The 20,842-nt window shown below is 43.3% G+C and overlaps 1 protein-coding gene across 1 annotated transcript in view; it reads left to right on the forward strand.

The window, feature by feature from the left end:
• The window catches only part of AGBL1 (AGBL carboxypeptidase 1), a 543,682-nt gene that overhangs the window by 62,524 nt on the left and 460,316 nt on the right, over window positions 1–20,842 (forward strand). Inside the window, exon 6 of the mRNA XM_075273295.1 lies at window positions 2,764–2,801. Within this exon, the coding sequence (XP_075129396.1) occupies window positions 2,764–2,801 (38 nt within the window). The remainder of the gene's footprint in view (window positions 1–2,763; window positions 2,802–20,842) is intronic.

A 20,842-nucleotide genomic window follows, 5' to 3' on the forward strand; every position in this document is an offset into this window, starting at 1 on the left:
AAATAAAATTATTTCATGCAAAACTCCAAAAATGGTCCGGACAAAGTCTACATTAATCTGGACATATCCATGATGCTCAGAGGAGGCTGCTGCTACCTTATGGATTTGTAAATGCTTATACAATATAAATTGTTGTGGCTTCACACATCTTATAAAAGTAAGAGTTCATTGCAACTACAATATGCAATATATGCAAATACAATATACTGTCTATTAGAGATGAGCGAACACTGTTCGGATCAGCCGATCTGACCAGCACGCTCCCATAGAAATGAATGGAAGCACCTGTGACGCTGACTTTGCTGCCGGCCGGCGTCGCAGGTGCTTCCATTCATTTCTATGGGTGCGTGCTGTTTGGATCGGCTGATCTGAACAATGTTCGCTCATCTCTACTCTCTATACTTTGATTTTATTTTTTTTGCGCAATACCCAAATTTGGTACAGTATTATGCTACGTGCCGCTCAGCATTGTTTTTTTATTGTTTTGCAATATCTTTCTTTTCTTTGTAGGTCTCATTTAGTTTGCAGTAAACAGTAGAATAATGCACTTTACCATAAAGCTCTATCTTGGTCTCATCTGTCCACAAGACGTATTCCCAAACAGATTTTCTCATGTACATTTTGGTTGTAAACTGCAGTGTAGCTTTTTTGTGTCTCTGTCAGCAATAGGGCCCTCCTGGGTACTTCCGACCATGCCCATGGATATAATCTACAGTGCCATGGGTTGTAAATTTTCTGGATTATGTTGCACACTGTGTACAAAGGAACATCAAGATCTCTGGAGATGGACTTGCAACCTTGAGATTGTTGAAATTTTTCCAAAATTTTGGTTCTCAAGTTCTCAGACTCTTCTCCTCTTTCTGTTCTCTGTGCTTAGTGTGGAATACATAGGCACACAATGCAAAGATTGAGTGAACTTCTCTATTTTTTATCTAGTTTCACTTGTTACTTTCTACAGTACAGTACTTTCTGAGTATGAACAAGCATCACATGTTTGAAACAAAGTTATTTACCGACCATTTTGAAAAGGCGCCAATAATTTTGTCCAACCTATTTTCAGAGTTTAGTGTGAAACTATGTCCAATTTGCCTCTTTATTTCTCAGTTTTTTTTGTGTTGTTTAAATACACACAAAGAAAATAAATATGTGTATAATACAACATGTAATTGCAATAATTTTCTGGGAGAAATACATTTTCTGGGAAAATTTCAAGGGTGCCAATTAGGGTTGATCCGATCTTGAAATTTCAGTATCGGTTTTAAAATCCATTTTCCAATCATTTTCCATTCAAACTCGATCCCAATTCAAGTCAATGGGATTTTTTAAATAATTTTATTTTTTTTTTAAATGTAGATTGTGAGCCCCACACAGAGCTCACAATGTACATTTTTCCCTATCAGTATGTCTTTTTTGGAATATGGGATGGAAATCCAGGCAAACACGGGGAGAACATACAAACGCGGGATTTGAACACCAGGACTCCAGCGCTGCAAGGCTGCAGTGCTAACCACTGAGCCACCGTGTGGCCCCAGATTTTTTAAATAATTGAACATCGGATTTTAAAAATGATCCTATTCACTACACAGCATGTAGTCCAAAAATTGTTGGATTCCACGCTGTGTAGTGATTAAAAAAAAAATCCCCCTTGGTGTCCTGCACAGATCTGCTGCCTCTCCCAGTTCTTCTTGGTCCGGTCTTGGTCTCTCCTTCACAGGCCTTAAGAGCACTGCCACCTCCCTAGGCTAGTGTTAGAGATGATGGGAGTAGGCGGGGCTTGTTGTGGCTTAGGAGAGTGTGGGCGGGGAGACGTGAGTGCATCACTCACGTCTTCCCTCCCAGTACCCGCCCACACTCTCCCAAGCCACAAGCCCTGCCTTCTCCTAGCATCTCAATAATACTAGTCTAGGGAGGCGAGGGGGCGCTCTGAAGGCATGTGAAAGAGAGAGGACCAAACCAGAAGAGGGTAGTGGCAGCAGCAGCACTTCTGTGCCGGTAAGTTGAGTTAAGTTCTCGAGTAGATAGATACTACTGTACATTGACTTGTTTAGTAGATAGACAAGTCAATGTACAGTAGTATATATCTACTCCTGAACTTGCCCGTCGTCCTCACAGCAACGCAGCACACAGTGATTTACCGCAGCCTGCCACTCTTCTGCTTGGTCCCTGTTTTACTGTATATTCAGCTGAGTATACGGTAAAACAGGGACGAATCAGAAGAGTGGCAGACTGCGGTAAATCCATAGAAATGAATGGACGCAGCCGGCACGCAGGGGTTAAGCGGCCAGCCGCTTCCATTCATTCCTATGGGTGCTAAGCTTTTCCCACAATGATTGGCCAGTAGCCAAGCATCTTGGGAAATAACCTCTGATCTCGATCCCGCCCGAAAAAATTGGAATCGGAATTCCGATCGCGATCGTGAAATTTACTCAATCGCCGATTGGAATCCAAACATTTCTGATCCCGATCGCTCAACCCTAGTGCTAATACTTATGGCTAAGACTGTATACCTCTTATGTTAGACTAAATCTGATTTAGATGCTAGAAAACAAGGAGTCTCTTGTATTGTTTCTTTGGAGAGTTTGGCCAACCTGTTGCTCTGCTGTAATTTTGTGACATGTTTATGTTGAAGGAGAATGTGTTAAATGTCTGTGATCTCTTAAAGTGTTCTATTGGAGGTCACATACATCGCCTGTACAAAGGCTTCAAACACTAATGGGAAATACTGACAAAACTGACTTTGTTTTCTCCTTTTATTATCTTTAGGGCAGCTGTTGAAGCACTCGCAACTCTACTCAAATCAAGTAAGTTTTTTTTTTTGTGTGGTCTGAAAATATTTGCACTACTGCAGTACAAGCTAAAATGTCCAAAGCTGATAATAGGCTCTGAGACCTAGAAAGCATAGTGTGGTTTTCCCATCTACACTAATGTATACCTTTATGATATGGCACACACTGGTCAAACAACAAATGAAATTAAATTAAATGGTGCGCATTCCTTAAATATTATGTAAGATAATAAACCAACATATTATGTCAAGTATGCCAGCCTATTTAAGAGCAGAATATTATATTGGCAGCTCCAGTGGACTATTAGTCTAAATGTATTGCTGCCTGTTTATAGCAGTTAATAAGGACTATAGTGAACTCAGTATGGAGTCCGTGCCTAAATAAACTTGGTCTATTCCGGTTCTAACCACCATCTGCAGGTATACAGTATAATCTGTTTGATCAATTTTATCAGTAGGATGTTTGTGGTGAAAATATACTAGTAGTATACAGTATCATTCCATCACTACATACAATGGAGATTAGGCAGATGATTCAAGGTCAAGAGCGAGTTTCAGCACAGTTCCCTAATATTTCCTTATGTAATGCTTACTCTCTCCATTAGATCTAAAAAGTGCATGAGTATTGATTTCTTGAACATGATCTGAAAAAATTCTATGTGTAAGATGCAAATAAAAAATGTTGCTACATTTTTTGGGATCACAGTGGCGAATAGTGACTTCACCCACCTCCGATATACTCTCTCTTTCAAAATGTGCCCCACAAAATATTACATTTTCAGTTTGCAGTGGTCAGATGGGGTTGGCCGTACAATGACAAGGACAAATTTGTGTAATGTGCTTTTCTCCTCATCAATATCTTTTTGGCATGTCAGATTTCTGGTACAGCTTTCTAATGCGGGGCCTTCAATGCGCCTATTCGCCACTGTTGTTCTATATATTGGTACATATCCAAGTTTGTCACAAAGTTAAAACCATTAATTTGAATAGAACAAGTAAGACGATCCATCTGTTTCAATCCAAGTAAAGAAAAATGGTTACATGCATTTATCTTATCATCTTCCTTAATATAAAGCAAAGATTTCATCAGTTGCTGTAAAATCCTATTTCCTTGGACAATAATGGTTTTTATATTTGTTCCTTGGCTAGTGCAATAATGAGATTCTCCAAAAAGATAACACTCCTTATCACATCTTATATCTACTCTATATATTGACACTACATTTTCAAGCAACTTTTGCCCAAAACCTGAAACACAAGTGAACAGTTGTTAAAAGATGTTTGTTTTATATTATGTTCCACCTCCTTAATACGAATGCAAAAGAATCCATACTGGCATGGGTGTTACTTGATGGGGAGCAGAGGGTGCACTTGCACCCAGACCCAGGACTCGTAGGAGGCACCATAGGTATTTCTTCCCAATAAGATGAAACCAGTAGTTTTATTTGATATATAGTAGTTGTGTGCCTTGTACAGATTTCGCATTGGGGTCAGGAGCTTCATGTTATGCCTCCGAGTACTGAATTTATATTCAGGGTTCTTCAGATTAATGTGATTATATTCAACATGATGTTTTCATAGGAAAGAGAGACACAAATGTAACCAGCAATTTTCATTCCCTTCTAATGCAGAGCCAAAAAATTTGCCAATAAGTAGGGTTGAGCGATCGGGATCAGAAATGTTCGGATTTCGATCGGCGATCGAGTAAATTTCACGATCGCGATCAGAATTCCGATCTTTTCGGGCAGGATCAAGATCGGAGGTAATTTCCCACAATGCTTGGCTACTGGCTAATCATTGTGGGAAAAGCTTAGCACCCATAGGAATGAATGGAAGCTTAACTCCCTTGCGTGCTGGCTGCGTCCATTCATTCCTATGGGTTTACCACAGCCTGCCACTCTTCTGCTTCGTCCCTGTTTTACCGTATACTCAGCTGAATATACGGTAAAACAGGGATGAAGCAGAAGAGTGGCAGGCTGCAGTAAATCACTCTGTGCTGCGCTGAGGACGACGAGGCAAGTTCACAAGTAGGTAGATACTACTCTACATTGACTTGTCTATCTACTAGACAAATCAATGTACAGTAGTATCTATCTACTCGCGTAGAAACTAGCAGAAACTACCAACTCAGTGTCCATACAATAACTCACCTACAGCATAGTACCAGTCAAATTTTCAATGTAAAAATGTGTGTATGTATATAGTATATTAAAATGCATACCTATGAAATGGATTGCCATGATGGGTATGTGAAAAAAGTTCATGTAAAATTTCAGCACTGGGACCCCCAAAAATGGCCAATACTGGAGATTGAAGTAAATATTTTGCCTGCATAGAAGATGTAATACATCATGCCGTGTGGCTATAAAAGATGAATGTTGAGACTTATTCATTCTGAATTACTGTAGTGTTTTTATTTTTATTTTTTTACTAAGCAGTTTGTTGGGGAATCAATATTATTATAGTAAAATTATGTTTTATTTATGTGGAGGATCTTGTCAGTGTAATTTATAGTCCCAGTGTGAGGGACAACAGTAATTGAGTTAGTATTAACCACATAGACTTACTGTACATATACAATACGTGAACAAATTCCATGTCAGGGAGAAATATAGACAAGAGTGAATTATAATTTTTGGCAATTTGTTTGTAGTCTTTGCATATCTCGGATTATTTTTGTAATATATTATTTTGCTCTCAAACTGATCTATTAGGCAAATTATGGCAGATTTATTAAGGCTGACATATCGTAATAAAAGCCCCGACAAATGCAGGGCGTGGTTGATGGGCGCCTCTTCCTAAATCTGTTGCATGTCCCTACGCCAGAATGGCGATCTACACAAGTTAGGAACTGGTGTAGATTTCCATTATAACAAACGCCAGAAAATTGGCGTAAGTTATCCTGAATATGCCAGGCCAAGGGTATTCCTGTTATACGTGAGATTTTAGTTTCTATACGCTGATGGACCAAGATGCACTACAAGGGACACCACTGGATCACAGATTAAGAACAGTTCCCTAATAGGTGAATATTCTGAGGGGGAGTGAAGAGATCACCATAAGCATTATAGCGAGTATTGCAGGAATAGGATCCGGTCACAGGAGCAATTTTTTAAAGTGATTCTAGATGAATACATTATGATTTGGCTGATGTAACAAAGGAAATGAATATTTAATTGTCTTTAAAGCATGAAATCAATTGTATAAATCAATAGTACCGTACAGTGTGCGTACATGAGAAATAACACTATTTCTGGCTATTATACTGTATTCTACATTTGTAACAGTTTTCCTTTCTGTATGCATGTACTGTATCTCTAAGTCTTAGTGTTTAAGAGATTTTGGATAGAGACTGGGTACTATGTCGTCTCCCATATACTGCACACAGAAAGTAAAGGAGAATCTGTTCCTTTTCTCTCCACTCACTCAGAAGCATCAGTAAGGTCATAAACTATAGGACATTATGGGGAAGTACTGACCAGCACTCATGTGAAGGAAACAGTTTGGATGAGATAGATGTCCATGCATTGGGTCCTGGGAACGGAAGGAAGGGGCCTCTCACAGCAATTGCACCATCTGCCCTCATAATGGCTAATTTTTCTGCCAGAGTGAAGGGGTGTGAGATGATACTCGGGTGCACTGTCTCTGGTTAAATGGCAGCTACATGTCTGTGACATACACAGGTTCAAAACTCACAAAACTTATCATCATCGCTAGTACAGTGATGTGGCTGTCCAACTAACTGTTTCTGACTTCATAGTTATCTTCTGTTCTGATGGCCTCTGTGCAATTCGCCCAATGCTTTATTCCTCTAACATTGGAACTTCTCATTCTAAATGGCCAAAAATAAAGGGCACATGGGCAGCCTTTGGACCAAAGTAATGGGAAATTGGGGAGAGGCAAATAAGGTTCTGCTATGTTAGAACTCCCATATTTAGACCTTTTGAGAATATTTTAACCCCCTGGAAAACCCATTTAGTATTCTCCTGGTGAAGAGTATGGTTTTCATGATGGGCAATGTGCCAAGGATTTGTATACATTTTATACTACAAGTAGACAATTTTTGGTGTTTCAAGTCTTAATTTATTAGCCTACTTGTGAAATTATAGGGACACAGAGTTCTACTTGCTGCTGCCCTTTCCTCATAGCAATGATCCAGAGATGAGCTCTTGGTACAAGTCTGAGATCATTTATATTATAAGGTTAGAGAGCTACAGTCATTCCTTCTATCTCACCCAATATCAAATTAAATCCAATAAACCAGTCAATGTATCTGCGTTCATATATGTTTACGCATCAGGTATTGGATGAGGATCGGTAGAAGACAACCCTATTAAGTGTTGTATCATAAATAAATGATCAGACCCTATTCAGGACAAAAACACAATTCCAACACTGTATGTACTATTACTCTAATCTCTTATTTAGAAGACTTTCAACTCTGTGATAAAATAAGTTGTCACCAGAAAATAACCCACAATTTTACAAAGTTTTATCTGAAACATATTTAAATATTTTTTGATGATTTTTATTTACATTTTTTCATGTCACTATCTATATCCCTCTAATGTAAAGCATCATGGAATTAATGGTGTTATATACATAAATAAAATAAATAAATAAATAAGTATATTTAAATAAAAAAATTCTATATTTTTCAAATTTAACTCTAGCCACTAACCCTAATAATAGACATTTGCTAAATATGTAGGGTTTCTTTTGCAGCAGTTACCTTATCAGAAAGTAAAAACAGATAAAAAATATATATATTTCACCATCTGGATTTAAAAAAATAAATAAGACAAGATAAGGTAATCCTTTAATAGTCCCACGACTTGACTATAAATAGTGTAGATGATCATGATTTGGTTCCTTCAACTCGTCCTAAAACACTAGTTGGAGTTTCAACTTCATTGACAATTGTATTTAGAGTGGGGACAAGTAGTGGCGTGCTGCCCACCAAATGCTGTAAATGACTACTATTTACAGCAGGTGTCATCTCCCTTTAAAGTATATGACATCTCTGACTCCCGCCTTGCAGTATTTTTAAAACAGTCTCACTTTCATTTGTAATTGACTACTTTTCCTGTAGTGACCATTATAATGATTTTATTTTTTTCAGCCTGTAAATGTACAGACCTTTTCCCAGAAGTGCAATCATTCCTTTAATGTCTCTATTTAGTCTCCCTTTTCATCTAGGACTTATTGATTTCTACCTTCTACCTCTGCACATGATGGATGAATGAAAACATATTTTCCTGTTTATTAATGAGAAGTTAAAAAAATCCCTTTCCCTGCATTCAAGGTTAGCTGCATTTACAACTAAAGCCACCAGAGCACATGGAAATGGTAGATCTGCATTACCTAAATATTAATACCTAATATCCTTTAAGGTTAAAGTAGTGTATTAGATAAATATTACAGTGGCAGCATTTATGGTAATCCAGCCATTCCTTCTAGATTACCATCCACTATAGCTCAGAATACAGAGCATCATAGCCCTCAAAGCCTCATAACTCCCATCTACAAGAATGGAGACCAATATGACCCCAACTACAGAGGGATCTGCGTCAGCAGCACGCTGGGGAAACTGTTCAACAGCATCATCAATAACAGAATCCTCACCTTCCTCAATCAACACGGGGTCCTCAGCAAGAGCCAAGCAGGGTTCATGCCAAACCACCGCACCACAGACCATATCTACACCCTGCACAGCCTCATCAAGACCCACGTCCACAACACCAGAAGAGGCAAGATATTCGCCTGCTTCGTGGACTTTAAGAAGGCGTTCGACTCAGTATGGCACCCAGGCCTGCTCCTAAAACTCCTAGAGAGTGGAATAGGAGGAAGAACGTATGATGTCATCAAGAGCTCCTACATCGGAAACCAGTGCAGTGTGAAGGTGAATGGGAAAAGGACAGCATATTTCCAACAGGCCCGAGGGGTCAGACAAGGCTGTAGCCTGAGCCCAACGCTCTTCAACATCTACATCAATGAACTGGCTACAGCCCTGGAGGCCTCACCAACTCCAGGCCTCACCCTGAACAACCGTAAGGTGAAGTTCCTCCTATACGCCGACGACCTCCTACTTCTGTCCCCCACCGAGAAAGACCTCCAAGAAAGCCTGTCAGTGCTGGAAAAATTCAGCAACACATGGGCCCTACCCATCAACCAGAAGAAAACCAAAGTCATGGTATTTCAGAAGAAGGGCCACAACAAAGCCCCCATCCCACAATTCACACTGAACGGCTCCACACTGGAGAAAACCAATAGCTACACCTACCTGGGGCTGGAGCTCAGCCAATCAGGAAGCTTCAAAGCAGCAATAGAAACCCTGAAAGGAAAAGCCTGCAGAACCTTCTACGCCATCAGAAGACGACTGTACCACCTCAAACCACCGGTGAGGGTCTGGCTGAAGATATTTGACCCAGTTATCGCTCCATCTCTATGGCAGTGAGGTTTGGGGCCCAGCCACCTACCCAGACCAGTCAAAGTGGGATTCCAGCCCAACAGAGACCTTCCACCTGGAGTTCTGCAAGTACCTCCTCCATGTCCACTGCAGCACCTCCAACATGGGATGCCAGGCAGAGCTAGGCAGACTCCTCCTATGGCTCAGCATGCAGAAGAGGGTGCTATCATTCTGGACTCACATACAGGGCAGCAGTCCTGGCTCTTACCACCACCAAGCCTGGCTGAGCCACAGAGCCCTGAAAAAAACTGATACCCCCCAACCAAGCATGAGCCATCTGCCAAGCCAAAGCCCCCAACATGCCCTGAACAAGGCTCAAGACACACAGACAGACCCTGAGCCAGTATAGACTGAGCACCCACAACCTGGAGATGGAGATGGGGCGACACAGGCAGACGTACAAGCCACAGGAGAACAGACTGTGCCAGCACTGTGACCAGGGGGCCCTAGAAGACGAGATCCACTTCCTGCTACACTGCACCAAATACTCAGCTGCAAGGGCCGTCTACTTCCAAAGACTCTCTGCCCACATCCCAGACTTCATATCTGCAGACGAGAAGAGGAAACTCTACATCCTACTGGGAGAAGAAGAGGCCACTGTGGAGATCGCTGCTCAATATGTGTCCAGCTGTCACCAAACAAGAGGAAGATGAGACTCCACGGACTGTTATACCCCAAATCAATGCTGATTCTGCAGCAGGCTCGTCCTTGCTAGTCGGGAGAGTTGGCAGCTTGCTGTTACGAGGGAGCTTACTTTTTCTCATAAGAATGCATTGACCAGCGTTGATAGGTCAGTGTACAGCATTTGGCCAATCAATGCTGGTTCTGCCGGAGGCTTGTCTGTGAGGAGGCGGAGTCTAATATCGGACCACAATGGAGACTACTGTGGTCCGATGTTAGACTCCGCCTCCTCACAGACGAGCCTCTGGTAGAACCAGCGTTGATTGGCTGAATGCTGTACACTGGCCAATCAACGCTAGTCAATTCATTCCTATGAGAAAAAGTTAGCTCCCTCGTAACAGCAAGCTGCCAGCTCTCCCAACTAGCAAGGACGAGCCTGCTGCAGAACCAACGTTCATTTGCTGAATGCTATACACTGTATAGCATTCGGCCAATCAATGCTGGTTCTGAATTGAAAATTTACTGCGAATAGCTAATAGTATTTGATCGAGTACGAATATTTCGAATACCGTAGTATTCGATCGAATACCTACTCAATTGAATACTACTCGCTCATCTCTAAATATAACCTCTCCAAAATACTACCTCTATAAGTAGGCCATCTCCTTACCCAGACCAACATTTCTGTAATGGCTTTTCAGTTTTCAGTACTAGCCATCTTTTTTTTAGTAGACTCTCAAGAAGACCATTTGTTCATGCAGTTTTCACTGTATCATCTTTATTGTACACAAATTGTATACACAAAGTATAAAAAAACAATGTATATGTCACAACATACCCAAGAGTCAAAAAGATCCTCATGGGATATGATCTATACACATATACATGAAAATCAAACCTCTACAAAAGACCACCTCTTTGAGAAAACCACCTCTTTACCCAGACCACATTTTCTAAGATGGAATGTCAGTACTAGCCATCTTCTTTGAGACCATTTTCTAGTGCAATTTTAGGTGGTCATCTCAAAGAGGCTTAACTGTATAGATAAAAATGCATCAATTATAGCACCAGGACTATACCTTGCATACGTCCTTGAGGATTTCTATGAATTCCGATAGCTTCTGCTTCAATATCAGTCATTCTAAACAGCAAGGTCGTGAACGGTACTCATACACAGTCTATTACACAGTATGATATATAAGGATAACATCTTTAGCACTCCGTGACTTCTACAGGAAGAAAAAACATATTGGCATGTATTGGTGCATGACATGTTTCTTATTGTAATACACATTCAGAGGTGTCCCCTCCATGAGGCGACCTGAGGGGATGGCCTAAGGCAGCGCCTTATGGAATAAACTGCATTTTTGCTGCGTTTCTGCCCAGTAGGGCCTTAGCCTTAGAGTCGAGGCAACTCTGTGGGAATAGGGTAAGGTGAGTATGATAAGGTTACATATAATATAAAATAATAATATAGAATACATATATTCCTTTTGTTTGCTGTCATATTACTAACACATTATAATCTTTGATAAGATGTATATATGCTGCTTAAGAAACATGCTGTGAGGCTATATGATAAGATGGTGCCTGCATCCAGGATGGGTGTACGAATTTATGTGCTTGGCTTGCTGCCAGAAGACAGCTCCCTAGTGACACAGCGCAGGACTGGGCATAGTTGGATATATATGGAATTGCTTGTGCTTCTCTTTTACATAATCAAGATATACTACACCAATCAGGATTGAACATTAGGACTCAGGGTTCGTTCACATCTGCGCCAGGTCTCCTTTCTGCAGGTTTCGGTTTCCTGCACAAAACAGAGGCAGGAGACGGAAATCTGCAGGACTCTTTCATACCCATTCATTTGAATGGGTTTGAAAGATGTCCGGCCGTGAGCGGCGGTAAGCGTTTTATGCTCTCCACCGCGAAACTGTTTTTTTTAAATCGGACACAGAGCCGAACATGCAGTACTCTGTGTCCGATTTTAAAAAAAATGGTTTCGCGGCAGAGAGCATAAAACGCTTAACGCTGCTCATGGCCGGTTTCGCGGCGGTCTTCTGCATGCAGAAGACGGAAAGCTGAGAATGGACTCCGGGCGCTAGTGTGAACCTAGCATAATGTTGCTATCTTTTTTTCTGTGCTGGCTGTTATATTAACCCAGTGTTGCTTTAATAAAGTGCGTCCGTGTATTTCCTCCTCGGCTGAGAGAGAAACTAATACCAACATTGTGTGTCTGGTGTCATTTCCTTACTGCTGGTACTCAGCCTAATTAATTAGGGCGATGACAGTTATCCGGGATTATTGGTCAATTGGTCATCAACACAGTCTCTCAACTTATCAAGTATATATATATTTTAATTTGTATGTAATATATTGATTAAATGGTGACTGGGATGACACTATATTGTGTGGGTCACTTGTGGGGACTTTGTAGGGTCCAGTTATTAAATGGGGACCATTAAGTCTTCAAACAGCCCTACTAGTAACATATTTTGCATACTTTTTCCAGTCTAGAATGTCTTGGCCTGTGGCCATATAAAATCCTTTACAGATGCAGATTTCTGTACTACACTATAAATTACATTGGTAAAAAATATTTTGCCATCAACATAGGGAGCAAGACATGGGCTAGATCATCATTTCCATGAGTCTGATAGTGTAAAGTCCACGTAAATGATCGAAAGCAGGCCTGAGGAGAAAAGGTTAATGCAAACATCTGCACCATTTATTGTGAATGTACTAATTTGCAAATGACTTTGTAATGAAAATATCCCGGATTCATGAATTTCATGTCATGAGAATAAATGCAGCCATTACTCAATGTACGTCATTATTATCTAGGTCCTGCCATTAAAAGAGAAGTTGGCTCATCATTCATTACGTGTTGCCTTTATGTAATTACCTCTGTTTAGCTGATATCAGGAGCTCATCATAATAACATTTTTTACCCTGAGACGCCATTTAGAATAAAGTGTTGTTTTAGAAGATAAAGGGCCTTACCTCACCCCTAGAAATGATGAACGTTACTAACCAAATGGATTCTTGATTTGGCTTCTGAAAGGACATATTTGTCTGACAGAAAATCTATGAGGGAGACTTTTACAATAACCGGTGCCTAAATGGTTTTCCAAACATTTATCGGAAAATAAACACTAACCTAAGGTCACTTAAAGATTATTTATTCCGGCAGCGGTGGTCCTGCTGAGCTGAGGAGGCTGGGAAGGAAGTGGTTAAAAGGTTAATCATGAATTGGACAGTTCTTAAAATGTCAGAGCTTCGCAACAGGAAATAGAATTATTGTAAACCATTATTATTCGATAATAATAAGAAGAATGGAAATGTTTCATTCTAACAGTAGTTTATATAGTGCAGAGGAATTAAAGGATAAAAATTCAATGCATAGGAAACAAATTAAGTATAAGACTGTAGATAGAGATTAGAGGGCACGTGGCAGAATAGCACAGAGGCATGCCCTTATGAGCTGCCAGTCAAGATATGAGGTTGTGTGCACAGCAGAGATTGTGCTGTATGTCGTAGCTAATGATTTTCTAACCTGTCTCATTAAAATAGCAGTCCAATCTGCAGACAGATAGTTTTATGGGAAAAAATTCGGTAAGAGATGACCCATGTTTTTACCTCAATCCCTGCCCGTTCTGTGTTCAGGAGTCCAGTGGATGGACCTAAGCAGTTCTTGACACATTCCTAAGACCTAAGTGGACATTAGTTTAGCTTAACAAATCACAAGTTATGCTGAATCTTTCCCCACAACAGTCTGCTTATAATGGGCAAGCACCCTGTTCAGCAACAGTTGGGTCCCATGTTTTTATGCCAAATACCCATAGTGGATCATGCAACTGTATGTGTTGTGTACAGAAGCGTAGCTAGGGTTCAGTACAGAGGATGGGCCCCTAAGTCAGGTATACCGATATTATCACTATACCGTGACTGTTTAGTGGTATATATCAATCCCACACAGGGCTGTGAAGACCATTAAGGTACAGAAAAAATGTTGTGACTTACAAGTGACATCTCTGACTGTAATCATTCACATTTCTCATCTGGACCGCCATAATCACTTCTTCCAGCTGTGACTTATCTCTGTAAAGTTTATAACACAGACATCTTTGGTTCCTCACTTTTCCAGGCACCTGGCCAACATTATTCTCAGCTACATTAAATCTCCATCCTACTGCTACCCCCAATTATAAAATTAATTTTATAAAATCCCCTGGCAATGAGTAGTACTCCTGTGTCCGTTTTTAATGTGCCCCCTAATTATGAATACCCTGCATACCTCCTTCAACCAATAATGCACCTGCATGACATCTAAAATTAATATTGCCCAAGTCCCCTATTAATTATATCTTCTTTTGCCTCCTTCTATGAATGATGTCTTCTTACATAAATACCCCTCATGTATTAATAATGTCTATTAATAACTCCTTTGTATTAAAGGGTTTGTCCAGGAATTGGACAAATCACAGAGGGGGTGGGGTAGGTGAAACATAAAAATCATACCTGTTGATGGTACTCCAGTGTCTTTTCAGACATGTGCCGTGCCTTCCCCTCTGTAATTTGTGCTGAACGTTTCTGCTGAGGTCAATCAGTGACCTGAGTGTCGACAAGAAAGGACCAGTGACATCACCGAGTCCATTCCAGCTATCACTGAGGCCACTGATTGGCCTTAGCGATCACATGCGCTGCAAGACTTAGATTGAAGATGGCACGGCGTGTGCCCAAACTTACAGCAGGCGTGGACATCAGAGTGCAGGGGACGAGTGAGTATTTATTTGTATGCTTCCCCACCTCCTCTGCAATTTGTCGGATCCTTTAAAGAGGACCTTTCACCATTTTGCCCACAGGCAGTTCTATATACTGCCGGAAAGCTGACAGTGCGCTGAGTTCAGCGCACTGTCGGCTTTCCCGATGTGGGCCCGGTGTGAAGAGCTTACGGTCCCGGTACCGTAGCTCTTCTATGGTCAGAAGGGCATTTCTGACAGTTAGCCAGAGACGTCCTTCTTCACAGCACAGCCAATCGCGCTGTGCTGTGAGAGCCGGGAGGAACGCCCCCTCCCTCTGCTCGCAGTACTCGTCCATAGACGAGCATTATCAGGGAGGGAGGGGGCGTTCCTCCTGGCTCACACAGTACAGCGCGATTGGCTGTGCTGTGAAGAAGGACGTCTCTGGCTAACTGTCAGAAACGCCCTTCTGACCATAGAAGAGCTACGGTACCGGGACCGTAAGCTCTTCACACCGGGCCCACATCGGGAAAGCCGACAGTGCGCTGAACTCAGCGCACTGTCAGCTTTCCGGCAGTATATAGAACTGCCTGTGGGCAAAATGGTGAAAGGTCCTCTTTAAGGCGTTATCCAGGGAATATTACAGCTAACAAGTAAACTTTATTATTCCTTGGAAAACCGCTTTAATACTGCCCCAGTGCCCACTTATATTGTCACTTTCCCCTTATATTTATACAGCCCTTGCTGACCTTTCTTTATAAATAATATTCCCCTAATACCCCTTATATTAGTTAGGGCCCCTTACTTTGCTAAATTTGAATCCTTAAATTTACAATGCCCCCAATTTGACTCTTAGATTAACTACTACCCCCCCCACACACACACAATAATCACCTATCACTGAATCCCCGAGGTGTAACTTTCTCCACCACCATTGCTACTGCTTATTGGAAAGCAGCGCTACTTGTAGGACTTTTCCTTCCACATTCTTTAAGCAGATTCGAAGACGGAAACCCCCAAACGTAGTTCAAACACTAGTGTGAACCTATGCTTTCAGTATACATAGGTGATAAATATAGATTGTGAGAATCCCCCTGAAGGCTGGAATCACACTTGCAGCTTTGGGTGAAGTTTTTCATGCAGAGTCAAAACCAGAAGTGTTGTTCGGTGAGGCTAGGTTCACACTAGCATTTGGCTTTCCATTCTGGAAAGTAGGTCTGCTTTAAAAGTGCATTCCTGTAGAAATTCATAGACCCCATAGACTATAATAGAGTCTGCCAGGCATCCATCCGAAAAATGTGGAAAAATCCGGAAACTTTTCTCTCCGCATTCTTCAAGCAGATTTGGGGATGGAAACCCAGAATGGAGTTTGAACGCAGGTCTGAACCCAGCCTGAGTGATCAAAAATAATGACAGAATGAGCAGCTAAAGCACTTCAAAGGTGACAACCAATATGGCTGCTTTTTGTTTTATCACTTTTGCTAAATGGCCCATAAAAGTCCAAGATTTACTGAAACCCTGAACCCCACCTGAGATGGATGTTCCAGTTTGGGAAACCTAGGGACAGTATTTGAATGTCTCTAGCCCTTAAACCTCAAAGTTAGTAAATGTGCCAATGTGGTTGTGTAAGCCGTGTACCGAGGTGGGCTCCCCAGCGAAGTCACGAACAAAGGAAGTGAGTCCAATTCAATTTAACCAAGATAGGACTTTACTTAGTTTAGATAAACTCTTTTGTCCAAAAGAACACTCCCAGGTATTACATTTACACAGCCTAGAGGCTGGGACCCTGGTGTTATACAGCACAGTGCCCACTAGTGTGGCCTTCAATATACTCCAAGCTTTTACCTACCTGCAGGCTGCGCCTATGCAGCTCCCTGTTACCTGTTATTACCCTATTACACAGGAACAATTCAGTGTGTGTGACACAGGCATCCAGCGGTGTAACACCAGGGTTTACAATCTTATCACAATACTACTAAATTCCCCCCAAACCAAGTACAACTAAGCAAGTATAATGGTTAGTTAGCTTGCAAGCCAAACAGTGTAAAGTTAAACTAAATGTTGCTCCCAGACTTCCTTACAAGTCCCTCTCTGGGAGATATAACTCTGTAGAAATCCTCTGTGACTTAGTCCTTTTACCAGACAGGTAGATAGTTCACCAGTATTGCAGCCTGGGGTGATGATTATACCTAACTAACTAACTACAGGCTTTTTACTCAGTCCCAGCAATATGGTGCAAAACTTGCAGTGTGGTGCGTGCACGCTTACTTCTGTTGGGTACCTTTTAGTCTCTGTTAGCATCAGGGTGAAGAGGAGCTCCTCGGACAGCATGCGGTCTCACTGGCAGTCTCACTTCTCAGCCAAGTCTCTGACAGTAATCTTCTCCTTAGGATGGTGTCTGGACAGACTCTGAAAGTCTCAAATCCTCAGCTATTCTTGCTGTGGCTTCTCCCTCCAAGGACCCTCTCTGCACAGTGATGTCTCCACAGCTCTCTCTTCTCTAGAGTCCAGCACACTCTGACTCAAAATGGCTCCTAGAACCTTCCTACAACGATCAGGGTCTCCACATCAATCTTCCAGGGGCATACAGCCTTTTTCCTTTTACTTGTTATCTCGCAACAGCGACCTCTTGTGGTCAAACAACAAAATGTCAGGTTATGAAAACACCAACTCAATTACACATTGCACATTCACTACACAGGGGCTGTTTCACCCTCTTACATGCCACCCCACTAGAGGTTGACGTCCCTGGCAACCTTTCCCATATAAACTCATCTTGCGCATAGCGCTGTGGGGGTACCCCAGCATTGGACCTGGCTGTCCTACGCAGAGTCACAGAATCAGGGGCACCCGGCACACCCAATGATGGCTGTTCTGCAGGTTGTACAACTTCCTCCCTGGGCGGCAAACTAGACTCGACTTGGTTCCCTGGATCGGCTGGGGCAGGGACAACCCACCACTCATCGTCTAAGGGGGTTTCCCTGGTAACAATGCTAGGAGCCTGTACCACCTCGTCGGCCACCGAGTGTTCAAAATTGCAGCGTCTTAACATGTTACGGTGAAGGTTCCTTGAGGGTCCTCCAGTCCCTACTGGCTGTACCTCATACACTGGAATATCAGGGTCTACCTTTCGCTTCACAACATATGGTACCGCCTCCCACCGCCCATCCAATTTTCCCGTTGGCCTCTTGGCCCTGACAATCACACGATCACCTGGGGCGTACTCATCCCTCTGCACCGGCCCTGGGTTGGGGTGTACTATTTGTCTCATGCGTTCGCCCACAACCTTATGTACTGCTCTCAGTCGGCGACGGTGTTCTTGCGCCCATGCGGTAGTGCTCCTTGGAGGAGGCTGCATTGGATCTGGCATGTGGAGATCCTCAATCTCTTGACCTGCCCTCCCAAACATCAACATGTGTGGAGAGTAACCAGTGGTGTTGTGTACTCTATTGTTATAGGCCCACATCAGTTCAGGTAGATACTCTGGCCACCGAGCTTTTTGACTATCCTCTAGCGTCCGCAACATCTGTATCAAGGTGCGGTTGAACCGCTCGCATGCCCCGTTCCCCTGTGGATGATATGGGGTCGTGCGAGAACGTTTGATCCCATAGAGTTGATACAATTCACTCATCAAAGCCCCCTGAAAGCACGCCCCCTGATCTGAATGGATTTTCTGTGGACACCCAAACACTTGTATAAAGTGTTTGCAGATCGCTTCGGCAGCGGATTCAGCCGTCTGATCTCTGGTGGGTACAGCTACTGCATACTTTGTAAAATGGTCCGTCATAACCAAACAGTAAGAATGTCCTGAGGTAGAGTACCCAATCTGTACATAATCAATCATTAGAATTTGCAGGGGGGCAGATGTTTGAATAGTTTGTACAGGGGCACGTTGTTCGGGACTTTTACTCAGCCCGCAGGACCGACATTGAAGACATGCCTTGGTCACCATCTTTCCCAAATCTGGACAATACACAAATCGTTGGAGCCACTGGTACATTTTGGCACTCCCAAAATGGGCCCCACTCTCATGGGCTTCCTGAGCGGCTACTGGTCCCAATGACATCGGGATGACAATCTGTTGCCGGTGCTGCAGCTCTGACTGTATGTATATGGTCCGACATAGGAGTCCTTGGATGACAACCAGCTTATCCCACTGTCTCAGTAACTTCTGACCCTCTTGGGTTAAGCTAGCCCGCTCATTCGGCCGTGGCCAGATCTTAGTCCGGATCCACTCTTTCACTTTACATAGGTCCAGACAGCTATTTTGAACCCTTTCCCAATCTTCCAATGTCTTCCCCAGCACCATCGGCATCCCTGAAGCCACCCCACTTGAATGGGTTATGTTCTGGAATGGCGGTATTCTGCCGAGGTGTGGGATTTCACTGTCTTCTAGCCCTTCCTCTCCACTCTTGGTTGGCAACCCCACAGGGACTCGGGAGAGGGCATCAGCGTTGCCATTCTCTCTCCCTGATCGGAACTGGATACGGTATTGATACTTGGAAAGGCGGGACATCCACCTCTGCTCAAGGGCACCTAACTTAGCGTTCTCTAAGTGTGCTAAAGGGTTATTGTCCGTCATCACAATCACTTCTGCACCCGTCAGATACTCTGTGAATCTTTCAGTCATGGCCCATACAAGTGCCAAAAGCTCCAACTTAAAGGAGCTGTAGTTGTCGGGGTTACGCTCTGACTCCCTTAAGGACCGGCTGCCATAGGCAATCACCCTCTCACGTCCATCTTGAACTTGAGATAGCACAGCTCCCAGACCATGTAGACTTCCATCGGTGTACAACAGGAATGGCTTATCAAACTGTGCATAGGCCAGGATCGGGGTACTGGTCAGAGCTTTCTTTAACCCCTCAAAGGCTTCTTGCTGTCGTGGCCCCCACTCAATGGGGTGATTCTTGGGTCCACTAGCTGTGCCTCTCAGTAGTTCATTTAGGGGGCCAGCCCGATGAGAGAACTTGGGTATGAATCTCCTGTAATAACCGGCCAACCCTAGAAAGGCTTGTACTTCACGCAGGGTTCCCTGGTTGGGGCCACTTCTGGACAGCCTCCACCTTGCTGGGCGCAGGTTGTACCCCTTCCGGAGTGACTACATGTCCCAAGTACTCTATTTGCTGCTGGAATAGTTGACACTTCTTGGGCTTGATTTTTAGCCCATGATCACGCAATCGCCCTAGGACCTGCCGCAGCTTTTCGAGATGATCTTCAAATGAGGACCCAAACACTACAACGTCATCCAAATATATCAATACCGACTCAAAGTTTAGGTCACCCAAACAGAGCTCCATCAACCGCTGAAATGTCCCTGGGGCATTGGACAGACCGAAAGGCATTCTGTTAAACTCATAGAGTCCCATGGGTAAGATAAACGCTGTCTTGGCCTTGTCCTTTTCGGCCACTGGCACTTGCCAATATCCACTGGCCAAGTCAAGCGTTGAGAAATACTTGGCATGTCCGAGGGAGGATAGTGACTCTTCAATCCGTGGAAGGGGGTATGCATCACGGACGGTCTTAGCATTTAGTTTCCGGTAATCTACGCAGAAACGGAGACTTCCGTCTTTCTTCCGCACCAAGACCACCGGAGCAGCCCATGGGCTCTTACTCTCCTGGATCACTTGATTCTCCAGCATGCTAGCCACCATTTCTTTCACCTCCTGATACATCTTGGGGGGAATCTGCCTATACCGCTCCCGAATAGGCGCAGCGTCACCAGTGGGGATTTCGTGTTCAATGGCGGTAGCACACCCGAAGTCATCATCGTGTCTTGAAAACGCCTCCTGGAATTCCCACAGAGTGTCCTCCAGAAGCTTCTGTTGTCCCGGGGTCAGAGACCGGCGATCTACTCCCATCAGAGACATGATCACTTGGCCATTCCACTCTGCCGTTGGAGCCTGCCTTTGCTGGACCTTCACAGCATAGGTCCAAGACGACCTCCCATCAGGCTGCAACGTGAAGCTCTTCCGGCGAAGGATGTCACCCCCGGGCACGTGAACTTCAGCCAGCAGGGTATTCCCAGGCACGAACAACTCACTGTCCAGAACGTTGAGACAGCGTATAGGCACACACCCATCCTTCACAGTGGCAAGTGCTCGGGCTACCAGAGGGCGGGTCTGCGTTTCTCCCTGCAGGGCAGGCTCTATCAAGACCTCTAGTCCATTTAATGGTTGTCCAGCCCCCACCGGAAGCAGCACAATATTTTCCTGTCGCGGTGGAATC

This window comes from Leptodactylus fuscus, chromosome 5, assembly GCF_031893055.1.
Source record: "Leptodactylus fuscus isolate aLepFus1 chromosome 5, aLepFus1.hap2, whole genome shotgun sequence".
NCBI classification, from domain to species: Eukaryota; Metazoa; Chordata; class Amphibia; order Anura; family Leptodactylidae; genus Leptodactylus; species Leptodactylus fuscus.